The sequence below is a fragment of the Salmo trutta genome, chromosome 24 (genome assembly GCF_901001165.1).
Source record: "Salmo trutta chromosome 24, fSalTru1.1, whole genome shotgun sequence".
NCBI lineage: Eukaryota > Metazoa > Chordata > Actinopteri > Salmoniformes > Salmonidae > Salmo > Salmo trutta.
In genome coordinates, this window is record NC_042980.1 from 29444864 (window position 1) to 29460742 (window position 15879).

General features: G+C 41.5%; 1 protein-coding gene across 8 annotated transcripts in view; it reads right to left on the bottom strand.

Annotated features, from left to right (window-relative positions):
- Positions 1-2507: 2507 nt before the first annotated feature.
- LOC115161062 (LIM and senescent cell antigen-like-containing domain protein 1) overlaps positions 2508-15879 on the bottom strand; it is a 39329-nt gene continuing 25957 nt past the window's right edge. For 6 of the 8 annotated variants that reach the window (XM_029711770.1, XM_029711768.1, XM_029711772.1 and 3 more), the window contains exons 4-11: positions 12223-12343; positions 8366-8515; positions 6561-6711; positions 4971-5063; positions 4549-4597; positions 4364-4439; positions 3513-3686; positions 2535-2661 (exon numbers count right to left, since the gene is read on the bottom strand). In XM_029711770.1, the coding sequence (XP_029567630.1) occupies positions 3557-3686; positions 4364-4439; positions 4549-4597; positions 4971-5063; positions 6561-6711; positions 8366-8515; positions 12223-12343 (770 nt within the window). In that variant the 3' untranslated portion in view covers positions 2535-2661; positions 3513-3556. Of the gene's footprint in view, positions 2662-3512; positions 3687-4363; positions 4440-4548; positions 4598-4970; positions 5064-5372; positions 5466-6560; positions 6712-8365; positions 8516-12222; positions 12344-15879 lie in introns of all 8 variants that reach the window. The other 2 variants (XM_029711766.1, XM_029711767.1) reach the window with 2 other exon arrangements.

The window sequence follows — 15879 nt, forward strand, 5'->3', positions numbered from 1 at the left end:
AAAAATAATCGCGTTAGTAGGCTGTAGTTATCCAGGCTGTATCACAACCAGCCGTGATTGGGAGTCCCATATGGCCGGTGTAGGCGACATTGTAAATAAGAATGTGTTCTTGCCTAGTTAAATAAAGGTTAAATAAATAGAATTACTGTAGGATCCCATGTGATGGTCAATATTTGATTTCGCATGCGTTTTCAGACAGACATTCAGATTCCCTGAAATTAAAAAAATATAAAATGCACAAAGAAACATGTAGCAGGATTTTTTATTATTCAGAAGTCAATAAATTGAATATGATGACATCTAGAAACAAACCAAAATTAAAGTAACATGCATAAGGCGAGCACTAATCAAGGCTTTGAATGTAGCATAGCATATTATATTGTAGTACGGCAGAGGAATAACATAGGGTTTTAAAATTCCCATTTAGCAGTGGAATGTGGAATTGTCTCACTCTATGCAAAACAACACATTTCTTCCATTTATTCTAAAGTTTAACACGGCGGCAAACTAAAACTCAACTAAACTCATGTTTTCAACAGGGATATGATACTTTTCTCTCTAAAACGGCAGTTCTCTACTTCCTATGAGCATCTAGATAGAAGTCACACTGCCATAAGAGGATAGCTGAGCTTATACACCTAGGAAAAACACATTCACACATCTTACAGTACTCATACATGCGCTTTCATCTAAAGTAAAAGGAAAAAGACATTGCAGTTACAAACAATTCCAGCGATTTAGGATCTGCTTGTATCTGCTATGTTTATTTTCCCCTTTTAAAAGACAATGTAATGCATGACATGTAAAGAATGGAGAAAAGTATTTTCAGATATTATTTGATTCCATTACTGTTGATAAAAGTGGGTTATGTTTATTCTGGAAATACTGTCAAAAACATACAAACATCTGTTATCCAACAGTTTACAAAACACCCTTCAGTGACATAACGTCTTACATTTTTACTGTCTGTGTGATAAAAGCACAAAGGAAATGTGACAATTGTGAAATAATATGAATAGAACAATATAACACCACACAATGTTGTGGACACACAAAAAGCTCTATATGAGATATGCATACACGTGTCACCTTATTCAGTACTATCTTTGGATAATATTTCAATACATCCTGAAAAATGTACACAAACCTCTGGTACGAATATGACTCGTCTCTATATGACCTCAACTGCTGGGATGGAGGCTACTCTCTCGCTCAAGAAGCTGCCTAGCAGATCTGGCTCAAATAGCACTGTACATACATTAGATACTTTCAAATACTTGACATACTCTTGATTTAGCTTACCGGTATGCAGGGTGGCAAGAGTTTGCAATTTTGGCAGAATTCCAATCGTTCCGTTTTACCATGCAACTCCTTTAAGACTGTTAGAAAAGCATTCCTCATGAAGCTGGTTGAGAGAATGCCAAGAGTGTGCAAAGCTGTCATCAAGGCAAAGGGTGGCTACTTTGAAGAATCTCAAATATAAAATATATTTTGATTTGTTTAACACTTTTTTGGTGACTACATGATTCCATGTGTTATTTCAGTGTTGATGTCTTCACTATTATTCTACAATGTAGAAAATGGTACAAATAAAGAAAGACCATGGAATGAGTAGGTGTGTTCAAACTCTTGACTGGTACTCTATATTAAACCCAGTTCTGCTGCACAGTAATGTGATTGAGAGTAGCATCAGTAGCAGAGCCCAGGTGTCTGTCTGTTTCTACTTGTTTGGCATGACAATGATAAAGTAGTTGGCTAAGGCAGAAACAGACCAGCACACTTGCAGTAACAACCTTATTAATACTATTTATTCTTATGATGAAATACCAGGACACTGACGCATACTTAAATAAACAAGTTGGGTTTTGAAGTGAAATTTTAAGCTAAAATAATTAAATATATGAGATAAGCATCTCAAGGATAAATATGAATATAATATGAATATGTCTTTAGACAAAGGCACTGATTTGGGGAGGACTCTTCTTTGTGTACTGTAGGTCTCTCTGCTCATGGGTTGTCACTATTTGGCCAAGCATGAAAAGATTGAAGGAAACTGCAAATGTGATTTATCAACAACATAACGCTAATCCATAACCTTACACCAAGAACAAATAGCTCATGTGGTTGCTCAAACATTCTGATGATATCACTTTTGTCCATTCTAGCATGGCCATCTAGTGACTATAGGCTTCCGGTCTGTCGGTCTTGGTCTGTCTGGGTCTGTCTGTCTGTCTGGGTCGGTCTGTCTGTCTGTCTGGGTCTGTCTGTCTGTCTGTCTGGGTCTGTCTGTCTGTCTGGGTCTGTCTGTCTGTCTTGGTCTGTCTGTCTGTCTTGGTCTGTCTTGGTCTGTCTGTCTGGGTCTGTCTGTCTGGGTCTGTCTGTCTGGGTCTGTCTGTCTGGGTCTGTCTGTCTGGGTCTGTCTGTCTGGGTCTGTCTGTCTGTCTGGGTCTGTCTGTCTGTCTGGGTCTGTCTGTCTGGGTCTGTCTGTCTGGGTCTGTCTGTCTGGGTCTGTCTCGGTCTGTCTGTCTGGGTCTGTCTGTCTGTGTCTACTTCCGGCCCACTGTCTCCGCCAGCTTCTTCAGCCTCTTCTTAAGTTCCAGAGGAAACTTCTCGTAACACTTCTTACACACCGGCTTCATGTCAAACTCCACAAACTTGTTCCTGTAAGGGAGAGACACAGATACTATAAGAGCAGGGTTCTGACTTTCATTGATCTATATCAAGAGGTCAAGGTGAAATAAAGAGTCCTACACTCTAGCACTACTTTCTCTCCTGCTCCCTCTCTTCCCCTTCTACTCTCTCCCCTCCTCTCCCTCATGTTCTTTCCCCCTCTCCCTCTTGCTCCTGGAAAGAGGTCCTTTGAGCATATTCAACTCTACAGTGTTTAGGTTTTAGCAGGGAGAGCACATGTGAAACACATTGCCACCTGAAAAAAATCAGACAGCAAGTCAAACATCCAGTACACAGAGACAGGAAAGGATTAGTGTTTTAACCATAAACTGGTGAACAAAGCCTTATCTTTACACTGATCTGAGGAAATGCACACTACCGTACTGTAGATGCCTCTAGCCTCGACCAGCTGATCAGAGAGAACTTCTGGTCAGATTATTACAGCATTACATTAAGACAAGAGTGTGTCTGGCCATATAGAATAACCATTTCCTGCAGAGTTTCTAAATATGGTCAACATTGCACGGGAACCCGGAACTGACGCAAAGAACAGCTTAGGCGATTTTACCAACCTGTACCGGTAATTATTTATGATCTGTAGCTAATCTCTACTTCTGTTGATTGTTCTTACTCTAAAATTAATAAATTACAGTGATGGTGAAAGTGATGAAATCAAAAATGCATGATTCAAAGTTTTTGTTTAACACATATTTGATCTCTGTGTCTAAAACCTTCAAGTGACTTGTCAGAATGGATGAATGAAAAACAGATAGGAAACATGAAACCATACAAAGTAAAATCACAACACATGAAAAAGAGAATGAAAGGAGATGAAAACTAACCAATGAATGGAAAGTGGAAGTGAGGAGAAAGGAAGGACAGGGGTTTACAGACACATGGGCATTTTCTTCTTCTTTTCTTTTTCTTGTTTGGCAAGACGGCGCTTCATGTCGTCTGGCAGGCGCTCGTAGCAGTGTTTACACACAGGCTTCAGATCCACCTCTACAAACTTATCCCTGGTAGGACCAGGAGGGAGGAGGAGAGAGGAGGAGGAAGGACATGGACAGACAAACAGGGACAGAGAGAATATAGGAATACACAGGTAGATGGAAAAGCTACAGGTACAGTGTAACAGGTATAGTAGAGACAGATGAGAGAGACAGAAAAGGACAGCGCTAATGCTTCAGAAACCCTATAGTCTCAAAGATTGTCTTACATGGTTTTAGACTGTGTGGTGTTGGGTTCTAGTTTGAAATACTTGCTATACTAGAAGTTAATGGTTACATGTATGAGGAATGTATAAGGTGGGGTCAATGGAGGCTGGATAAGAGCCATGAGCCTGGAACATTACTAAGTAAGGGAAAAGGCAATCACATGGTTGCGGTCACTAATAAGGGTAGCTGTGGATTAGCTGGTGGGCCGAGGTAAGGTCATATGAAGGGAGAAGGAACAGTTTATTACACACATCCCTTAACTTCCTGCCTAGCAACAAAGATGTAGTGTTCAGAGAAAAGCAGGGGACTCCGCCTAAAGGAGAGTATATATACTTGTGCTGGTGGAAACATGTTTTGTCTTATGCAGCTGTGACCCAGTGGATGAATGAACTTGGTTTGAGTTTTACTATGTTTATTTAGAATCTAACAGTGGGATCACAGGATGTTTTTGCTGTGTTAACACAGTCAGCCTGACTTACTTTAGGGTGAGCTTGGTGTTGCAGGTGGAGCAGGCGAAGCAGTTGACACACCATGCCTTGTTCAGGGCTGACACCACTGGAACACACAACACAAACACGCACTTCATAACAAGTAATGCATACACTAATATGACATACAATATGTTTAATATGACAATATTAGATGATGAAATATAATATCCTACCATCACCCTCAATGACACGGTTGCAGTGGTAGCAGACATCTCCAAAGAGCTGTAGGAGAGGAAGGGAGGAGTCAAAGGCCTCACAAATCACTTGTTTACAAATGACCATTTCTTTACTGCATTTTCAATAGAAGCATGCAATTTACTTCAATGTCTACAGTATTTTGATGCACCAGTACCAATAAAATAGAGATAAATACTGTACATTTATACATCTACCACTAGATGGCCCCACTGAACTAAACAAGACTGGAGGTCTCATTCACATTACATACAGCAAGATGCAATCATTCTCCTCAGGCTCATATTCATGTTCAAAGATAAATAGAATACAGTGCCTGGATTGGATAAAGTTACTGAGTAGAGATGTGATTGTGTGACTTCTCTTTCCTTGGGCTGTGTGCAGCCTTCCCCTACATTACCTGGTTGTAGTGAGTCTCACAGTAGGCCAGTCCTTTGCGTTCGTAGTGGCGATGGCCCAGGAAGGGTTTCTCACACTTAGCACACACAAAATGCTGCAAACACACACAACATGGCCCCACACAACAGGTTAGTACAGACGGACCAGCACAGGTCAGTTCAATCCAGTTCCGTCTAGCTCAGTTCAGACCTATTAAGAGTCAGACCAGACCAGTCTAGTCTGAGATTAGTGGGTTCAGAGGGCAGCAGCAGGGCAGGAGCGCCCCCCTGTGAAGCACTCACCCCAACAGACAGACAGACAGGAGCCTTGTGTGTGTGAGGGGGGTTCCACCAGGGGACAGAATGGAGCACAGACAGAGCAGGACAGGATGCAGCCAGAACAGGTCTCCTAACTAACCCCTCACCATGTTAAAGTGTTTTTCACAGTAGGCGTGGTCCCCACGCTCATAATACGGGTGGCCGTGAAACGGACGTTCACACAGAGCACACACATGGTGCTGCAGGAGGGAGGGAGGAGAGATAGCAAGTAGGAGAAAAGTAGAGAGGAAAGAAGGCAGCAGAGATATAAATAGAGGAGTGGCAGAGGGAAAGAAAGAGGAAGGATGTCCTCCATTCTGAGATAGTCCAAACATGACCACAGAGATGATACGAGAGCAGGGTAGAAATACCACAGAGGAGGCTAGAATATCATTCATTCCACATACAAACTCCCTTGAATACATTTCTACTTTGATGTTCTGAGGAATTATAGTTATTCAGAGACAATGAAAGACAAAGCAGGGCATACCGAAGAATATAAAGTATTCTGCTTTGTAATAATCACGTCATGGCTACAAAATACTATAATTATATACAATACATTTAAATCTAAATGTTCTGTTCCATAACACTGCAACCTTCTGAACAGTAGTGATGTGCAGTTTGTGAATGACTCGTTCTTTATTAACTCTTTTTACTGACTCAAAAGTCATGATTTGTTTTTCAGAGTTACTTGTTCATTTGGCATTTGTTTGACCTGCTGGCCACAATGACTCCTACAGCAGGATTGATACACACTCCTCCGGCCCTGCGGCTCCAGAGATGTGCTCTGACCTACAACTGTCTATCATGTGCGCGCAGGAAAATAGATCATGTTGCAGGCAGCATAGAGAAGAAGGCATGTGTAGAACTGATAATTGATCGCATTGTGCACGAATGAATGCAATACATTGATTATTGAATGTTTTGATGGACACAGCTTTGTAAACATACACAACCTGCCAAAATTGAGAATGAATCGTTCAAGGGGCTTCTGCAGTACGGGAATGATATTGTGCCCATCTCCCTCGCGCACTCAAGTAATTGCCTTCCGCCAAGTGTTGTTCACAATATAGTCTGATTGCGGCTTGTAGAATCATGATTCTCATTTGAGTTTTCAGTTCATTGTTCGCCGGTAAGGGGGTCCTGTGTGGTCTGGGCATTACTGAATCAAATTGACGAAATGAGTACAAAGATTTGTTCTGATAACGAGTTGAAAAGATGAGTCAGTATAAAGAGCCAAACTTCCCATCACTACTGAATAGGTCCATATTGTACAAGTAATGTCATCATACCTCGACGTGCCACTGCTTGCCCATGGCATTGACCACGCGGCCCTCGATGGGTCTCCTGCAAGCGCCACAGATGGGAACACCCATCTTGTCATGGCAGGGCAGGCAGTACAGCTCTCCCTTCAGCTCCCTGGCATCAGCAGTCAGCTCCTTACTACAGGGGAGAAGAGGGACCATTACATCATCACTAACTATATCACTCTTTTCCATCGTTTTGGAGAACAAAGATATTGTTTTAGCTAGTTCCGTTTTGAATACTGACAGCGATCAATCAATTAATGTTAGTGACCTGAGACACCAGGTTACACAGGTAGAATAGCTCAACTCAAGACTAAAAGCAAGTGATAAAATCTAAAAGCAGTAGATATTGCAGCCCCTGAGTAACGGAGTAGTGAAGAACTGTAACAGTGGAACGCTGCTGACCACACCTCTCTTCTCAATTTGTGATATTCAATGTGTTAGTATAAGTCATCACTGAGTCAGCTCCTTGCCTAATCTGGTGTTCCCTTGTGTGTGTTTGTGCATGCGTGTCTGTGTGTGATGCTGACTATGCTTGTTTTCTTTAGCATCCTGCCAACAGTGTGCCCCTCTATGCTTTCTGGTCTTGGTGAGTCCTACCTTATTAGGGGATAGTAAGTGCACTGTATTCAAAACACAAACACACACACCCAGTGGCAGTGATGTATAGGGGAATGAGTCGCCTGCACTGACTTCCTGACTGAATACTCATTATCACAACCTCTGCCTCAAGCATGGGACAGGCTGACAGCTGTAGGTTTGTTTAAGAACAGACAGAATTACAGGAAAGGTTTGGTTAGATTGGAGGTGCCTCTCAACTGCCATCTAAAAGAGCTACTCAGATAATCATTCTTCTATCGTCACTCACTCTCTCCCTGATCTCTACCTCCCTCTGCCTTCTTCCTCCCTCTCTCTCTCTCTCCCTGCCCTCTTCCTCCTCCTCCCTCCCTGCTCTCATTTGGCGGACTTTACAGGGGTAAACACTAGTGAACCCAACCCTGAGGAGTCCCACCCTGCTACAGAGAACAAACCCTGTCTATAACAGCTCTTGAGTTTCTACCACTGACAGGCTACAGTTCGTGTATAGGTTGCATAGACGTTAGTGTAGAAGTTGTGTTTATACTAGGTTGTGTAGAAGTTGAGTAAAGATATGTTAGTGGTTATATACAGACCACTAGGTTTGTGTAGCGGGTGTGTTAAGTTTTCTGGTGATTTAGCAGTGGTTGTATTTAGGTTGTATGCAGGTTGTATAAATATTGTGTTTTGGTTGTGTAGTGGTTATATATAAAGTACTACTTAAGTCGTTTTTTGGGGCACCTGTACTTTACTATATATATATATATATTTTTGACAACTTTTACTGTACTACATTCCTAAATAAAATAATGTGCTTTTTACTTCATACATTTTCACTGACACCCCAAAAAAAGTTACATTTTGAATGCTTAGCATGACAGGAAAATGGTCTAATTCACGCACTTATCAAGAGAACATCCCTAAATGGATGTCAGAGTGTTGGAGTGTGCCGCTGGCTATCCGTAAATTAAAAAAGAAAAAGAAATAGTTCTGTCTGGTTTGATTAATAAAAGGAATTAAATAATTTATAAGTATATTTGAGCTATTACATTTACTTAAGTAGATTTAAAACCAAATACTTTTACTCAAGTAGGATTTTACTTGGTGACTTACACTTGAGTAATTTTCTATGAAGGTATCTTTACTTTTACTCAAGTATGACAATTTGGTCATTTTTTCACTACTGGTTGTTTCTATATTGTTTGCATGTGTACCCGCAGTTGTTGCAGTTGAAGTGGTCGGGGTGGTAGGGGTCGTTCTTGAACAGCAGCGGCTGCTCCTCGATGATGGCGTGGCACTTCTGACAGATGTACTTCCCCAGACCACGGGCCTTCTCACGGTTATGACACGGGCGACACAGGTGTCTGAGGGAGAGAGATACATGTTAATAAAGAATGAGATCAGCCTGTCCCAGAGGCTGAAATTATGTTGCTACATTCAGTGGCGTGTATTCATGGATGTCAAGGGAAGCCAGGCTTCCTCAAAAAATGTACCAAGAACAAAAAATTTTTTTTTTTTTTTTGTCTCTGTGTTTCATAATTATCCTTCAATTTGCAAGAGACAACGTATCTGACCAGAGAAGGCATCTGAGCGAGCGAAACAGCGCCCCTCTGTCTCTGTATGTGTAGGCCATCTATCTGATGCTGTCTGGTCCAAAAGAGTATGACATTGTTGCCGCCCAAAGCACTGAATGCAAGGGAAGCCAGCGAGCATTTCAAATCCAATCTTATGTCACCAAATACAACAAGTGTAGACCTTACCGTGAAATGCTTACTTACAAGCCCTTAACCTGTTTAGGATAGGGGGCAGTATTTTCACGGCCGGATAAAAAACGTACCCGATTTAATCTGGTTATTACTCCTGCCCAGAAACTAGAATATGCATATATTTATTTGATTTGGATATAAAACACCCTAAAGTTTCTAAAACTGTTTGAATGGTGTCTGTGAGTATAACAGAACTCATATGGCAGGCCAAAACCTGAGAAGATTCTATATGGGAAGTGCCCTGTCTGACCATTTCTTGGCCTTCTGTACCCTCTTTATCGAAAATAGAGGATCTCTGCTGTAACGTGACATTTTCTAAGGCTCCCATAGGCTCTCAGAAGGCGCCAGAACTTTGAATGATAACTCTGCAGTCCCTGGGCGAAAAACAGTAGGGGTTTTGGAAAGTGGTCATTCTGAGAACAATGACACTGGAGCGCGCGTGCATATGAAGACTCCATTTTCTATTTTCAGTGTTTGAACGAAAACAAGGTCTCCCGGTTGGAATATTATTGCTATTTTACGAGAAAAATCGCATAAAAATTGATTTTAAACAGCGTTTGACATGCTTCGAAGTACGGTAATGGAATATTTTGACATTTTTTGTCACGATACGCACCGGCGCGTCACCCTTCGGATAGTGTCTTGAACGCAAGAACAAAACGCAGGTATTTGGATATAACTATGGATTATTTGGAACCAAAACAACATTGGGTGTTGAAGTAGAAGTCCTGGGAGTGCATTCTGACGAAGAACAGCAAAGGTAATCCAATTTTTCTTATAGTAAATCTGAGTTTGGTGAGTGCCAAACTTGGTGGGTGTCAAAATAGCTAGCAATGATGGCCGGGCTATCTACTCAGAATATTGCAAAATGTGCTTTCACCGAAAAGCTATTTTAAAATCGGACACCGCGATTGCATAAAGGAGTTCTGTATCTATAATTCTTAAAATAATTATGTTTTTTGTGAACGTTTATCGTGAATAATTTAGTAAATTCACCGGAAGTTTTCGGTGGGTATGCTAGTTCTGAACGTCACATGCTAATGTAAAAAGCTGGTTTTTGATATAAATATGAACTTGATTGAACAAAACATGCATGTATTGTATAACATAATGTCCTAGGAGTGTCATCTGATGAAGATCATCAAAGGTTAGTGCTGCATTTAGCTGTGGTTTTCGTTTTTGTGACATTATATGCTAGCTTGAAAAATGGGTGTGTGATTATTTCTGGCTGGGTACTCTCCTGAAATAATCTAATGTTTTGCTTTCGTTGTAAAGCCTTTTTGAAATCGGACAATGTGGTTAGATTAACGAGAGTCTTGTCTTTAAAATGGTGTAAAATAGTCATATGTTTGAAAAATTGAAGTTTTTGCATTTTTGAGGTGTTTGTAATTCGCGCCACGCTCTATCATTGGATATTGGCGAGGCGTTCCGCTAGCGGAACATCTAGATGTAAGAGGTTTTAACCAACAATGCAGTTCAAGAAATAGAGTTAAGAAAATATTCACTAAATAAACTAAAGCAAAAAAAATTCTAAAATCAAATAAAAAAGTAACACAATAACGGGGCTATATACAGGGAGTAACGGTACCGAGTCAATGTGCCGGGTACAGGTTATTCAAGGTAATTTGTAAAGTGACTATGCATTGATAATAAACAGCGAGTAGCAGCAGTGTAAAAAGCCAGTTTGGATTTGGCTTCACTCCAGTCACTTTGCATCGAAGGCATACATCACTGACAGAAACTCGATGTGCATCTTGTTGTGTTGTTGTCCTCCGGTGGCTAGCTAGCTAAAATTGGCCCTTTCCTGAATTAGCCATGGACGAAGATATGGATTTAGACTTGTGGCTTTACTTAATTCTCTGTACTGGCCAATGATTATAACAGCAATTCTGATCCAACCATAAATTCAAACATTGTGCCCCTGGCCTGAGAGGATGGAAGTTCAATATGTAGCTAGATGTAGAAGGCTAATGTTAACTAGCTAACGTTGCCCAGGAAGAGAAGTTAGGCTGGCGAGCGCTCGCCAGCCTAACTTACTTTCATGGGAAACAGTTTTAGCTAGCTACCTAGCCACCGGAGCACAACAAGATGCACAATGAGTTTCTGTCAGTGACGTATGTCTTCGATGCGATGTGACTGGATTTTAGCAAAATCCAAACTGCCGTTTTACACTGCTGCTACTCGCTGTTTATTATCAATGCATAGTCACTTTACAAATTACCTCGACTAACCTGTTCCCAGGTACATTGACGCCGTACCGGTAGCCCCTGTTTATAGCTTCGTTATTGATATGTAATTTTCTTGTGTTATTTATTATTATTTTATTTACTTTATTTAGTAAATATTTTCTTAACTATTTCTTGAACTGACTGCATTGTTGGTTAAGGGCTTTTAAGTAAGTATTTCACGTTGTATTCGGCGCATGTGACAAATACAATATGATTTGAAATGCTCGCTGGCTTCCTTTGCATTCAATGCTTTAGCCAGGTAGCCTAGGACAACAAAAAATTGAACCGTGTACTGTATGACAGAGTGATAAACCGTTTGTTCAACATGAAAGAAAGGAGGATGACATTTGCCATCTCTCTACAAGTAAGGTGAGTCAACATGCTTTTTCTACTTGCACGCACGCACAGAAATCAGAACCATGGCCTGCCGCATCATATTTAGCTTATGTTGATTGGGCTAAATCTTTTTTTGTATCTTTTAGTTGTCACAGTATTAGACTAAGCATAGGTGATTTTAAGATGTTAAAAAGGTGCTGGAATAGTGAAGGCGGCGCCTGTTTTTTTTTGCGACTTGCGGAATCTCTCTGTGGTTCTAAATCAATAGTTGTTTTGTGGTCTGAAAATGTCGGAAAAAATTAACTTAATTGACATTGCTGTAGGTCATGTAACTGTTTGTTACATACAATATGCTTTGTGGACTTCACCGGACAGAGGTTGCTTTCCAGTTTTGTGATAAAACAAAGGTGTGGTTGAATTAATTTAGCCATTGTGGCTTCTTATTGTCTCGGCCTTAGACCTATATATCACAGTCACAAGGCATATGAACTAACAGGTTATAGAGCAAACAATGCAATTGTCACAACATATAGGTTGTAATATGTCTTTTCTTTCTGGTTTGGCTTCCCCAGTGATTATAGCCACGCACCGCTACTGGCTACATTAAAACTATTGTGGGGTGTAAACAGTGTGTGGGATTTCTCCTTGCTTTCTAAAAACTATGAAGTGCAAAAGTTGCTGTCCCCTGGTGTTAGATCAGTAATGGCTGATCAATCATCCAGCCCAAGTCTCTGGACTGACCTGCCGGCGTTCTTGACGAAGCCCACGTCAGCCAGCACGGCCTGGCAGAGGTCACAGCAGAAACAGTCAGGGTGCCAACTGTTGTTCATCGCCTTGATCACACGACCAATGATAAACTCCCCTGTTAGGAGAAGAGGAGGAAGAGAAGAAGGAAGTCAGGGACAACACACTGCCAAGACTATAACATCCCCCGTGCACACACACATATCCACCTGTTAATGTTAGGGCCGGGACAATACCGGTATCGCAATAAACGTTAGTATGATGGCAAAGAAAATTTCTTTAGGAAAACAGGCCTAATGTTGGAAACAAACATCATTTTTACCCCAAGCTAAATCACACACTATTTTACATACAGCAGACTTTTAAAATGACCAAAAGTTTGGTCTGCTTTATGTTGTCATTTTTGCCAAGTAATAAAATATTGCGATACTGGTACCGTCCTGGCCCTAGTTCATTTAGAGAGAAAAAACAACTGGCGGTTAAAAGTCTACACAGTTGTGTCTAGAGCTCAAGGTGAAGGAAGCAGGGTTAAAAGGAGACCAAACATGACCTTCACACATCACAAACATGTGATATATATATATATATATATATATATATATATATATACACACATACACACACACACACACACACACACACACACACATACATACATACATACATACATACATACATACATACATACATACATACATACATACATACATACATACATACATACATACATACATACATACACACACAGCTCAAAAAAATAAAGGGAACACTTAAACAACACTATGTAACTCCAAGTCTATCACACTTCTGTGAAATCAAACTGTCCACTTAGGAAGCAACACTGATTGACAATAAATTTCACATGCTGTTGTGCAAATGGAATAGACAACAGGTGGAAATTATAGGCAATTAGCAAGACACCCCCAATAAAGGAGTGGTTCTGCAGGTGGGGACCACAGACCACTTCTCAGTTCCTATGCTTCCTGGCTAATGTTTTGGTCACTTTTGAATGCTGGCGGTGCTTTCACACTAGTGGTAGCATGAGACGGAGTCTACAACCCACACAAGTGGCTCAGGTAGTGCAGCTCATCCAGGATGGCACATCAATGCGAGCTGTGGCAAGAAGGTTTGCTGTGTCTGTCAGCGTAGTGTCCAGAGCATGGAGGCGCTACCAGGAGACAGGCCAGTACATCAGGAGACGTGGAGGAGGCCAACAACCCAGCAGCAGGACCGCTACCTCCGCCTTTTTGCAAGGAGGAGCAGGAGGAGCACTGCCAGAGCCCTGCAAAATGACCTCCAGCAGGCCACAAATGTGCATGTGTCTGCTCAAACGGTCAGAAACAGACTCCATGAGGGTGGTATGAGGTCCCGACGTCCACAGGTGGGGGTTGTGCTTACAGCCCAACACCGTGCAGGACGTTTGGCATTTGCCAGAGAACACCAAGATTGGCAAATTCGCCACTGGTGCCCTGTGCTCTTCACAGATGAAAGCAGGTTCACACTGAGCACATGTGACAGACGTGACAGTCTGGAGACGCCGTGGAGAACGTTCTGCTGCCTGCAACATCCTCCAGCATGACCGGTTTGGCGGTGGGTCAGTCATGGTGTGGGGTGGCATTTCTTTGGGGGGCCGCACAGCCCTCCATGTGCTCGCCAGAGGTAGCCTGACTGCCATTAGGTACCGAGATGAGATCCTCAGACCCCTTGTGAGACCATATGCTGGTGCGGTTGGCCCTGGGTTCCTCCTAATGCAAGACAATGCTAGGCCTCATGTGGCTGGAGTGTGTCAGCAGTTCCTGCAAGAGGAAGGCATTGATGCTATGGACTGGCCCGCCCGTTCCCCAGACCTGAATACAATTGAGCACATCTGGGACATCATGTCTCGCTCCATCCACCAACGCCACGTTGCACCACAGACTGTCCAGGAGTTGGTGGATGCTTTAGTCCAGGTCTGGGAGGAGATCCCTCAGGAGACCATCCGCCACCTCATCAGGAGCATGCCCAGGCATTGTAGGGAGGTCATACAGGCACGTGGAGGCCACACACACTACTGAGCCTCATTTTGACTTGTTTTAAGGACATTACATCAAAGTTGGATCAGCCTGTAGTGTGGTTTTCCACTTTAATTTTGAGTGTGACTTCAAATCCAGACCTCCATGGGTTGATAAATTGGATTTCCATTGATTATTTTTGTGTGATTTTGTTGTCAGCACATTCAACTATGTAAATAAAAAAGTATTTAATAAGATTATTTCATTCATTCAGATCTAGGATGTGTTATTTTAGCGTTCCCTTTATTTTTTTGAGCAGTGTATATACACATATATATAAAAGTTTGGGGTCACTTAGAAATATCCTTGTTTTTGAAAGAAAAGCATTTTTTTGTCCATTAAAATAACATCAAATTGATCGGAAATACAGTGTAGACATTGTTAATGTTGTAAATTACTATTGTAGATGGAAACGGCTGACTTTTTATGGAATATCTGCATAGGTGTACAGAGGCCCATTACCAGCAATCATCACTGCTGTGATCCAATGGCATGTTGTGTTAGCTAATCCAAGTTGATCATTTTAAAAGGCTAATTGATCATTAGAAAACCCTTTTGCAATTATGTTAGGACAGCTGAAAACTGTTGTCCTGATTTAAAGAAGCAATGAAACGGGCCTTCTATAGACTAGTTGAGTATGTGGAGCATCAGCATTTGTTGGCTCGATTACAGGCTCAAAATGGCCAGAAACAAAGAACTTTCTTCTGAAACTCGTCAGTCTATTCTTGTTGTGAGAAATGAAGGCTATTCCATGCGAGAAATTACCAAGAAACTGAAGAGCTCGTACAAAGCTGTGTACTACTCCCTTCACAGAACAGCGCAAACTGGCTTTAACCAGAATAGAAAGAGGAGTGGGAGACCCCGGTGTACAACTGAGCAAGAGGACAAGTACATTAGTGTCTAGTTTGAGAAACAGACGCCTCACAAGTCCTCAACTGTTAGCTTCATTAAATAGTACCCGCAAACCACCAGTCTCAACGTCAACAGTGAAGAGGCGACTCCGGGATGCTGGCCTTCTAGGCAGAGTTCCTCTGTCCAGTGTCTGTGTTCTTTTGCCCATCTTAATCTTTTATTTTTATTGGCCAGTCTGAGATATGGCTTTTTCATTGCAACTCGGAGTCGCCTCTTCACTGTTGACGCTGAGACTGGTGTTTTGCGGGTACTATTTAATGAAGCTGCCAGTTGAGGACTTGTGAGGGGTCTGTTTCTCAAACTCGACACTCTAATGTACTTCTCCTCTTGCTCAGTTGTGCACCGGGGCCTCAACTAGTCTAAAGAATACTCAACTAGTCTATAGAAGGCCAGTTTTATTGCTTCTTTAAATCAGGACAACAGTTTTCAGCTGTGCTAACATAATTGCAAAAGGGTTTTCTAATGATCAATTAGCCTTTTAAAATGATAAACTTGGATTAGCTAACACAACGTGCCATTGGAACACAGAAGTGATGGTTGCTAATAATGGGCCTCTGTACGCTCATGTAGATATTCCATAAAAAAATCTGCCGTTTCCAGCTACAATAGTCATTTACAACATTAACAATGTCTACACTATATTTCTGATCAATTTGATGTTATTTTAAACGGACCAAAAATATGCTTTCCT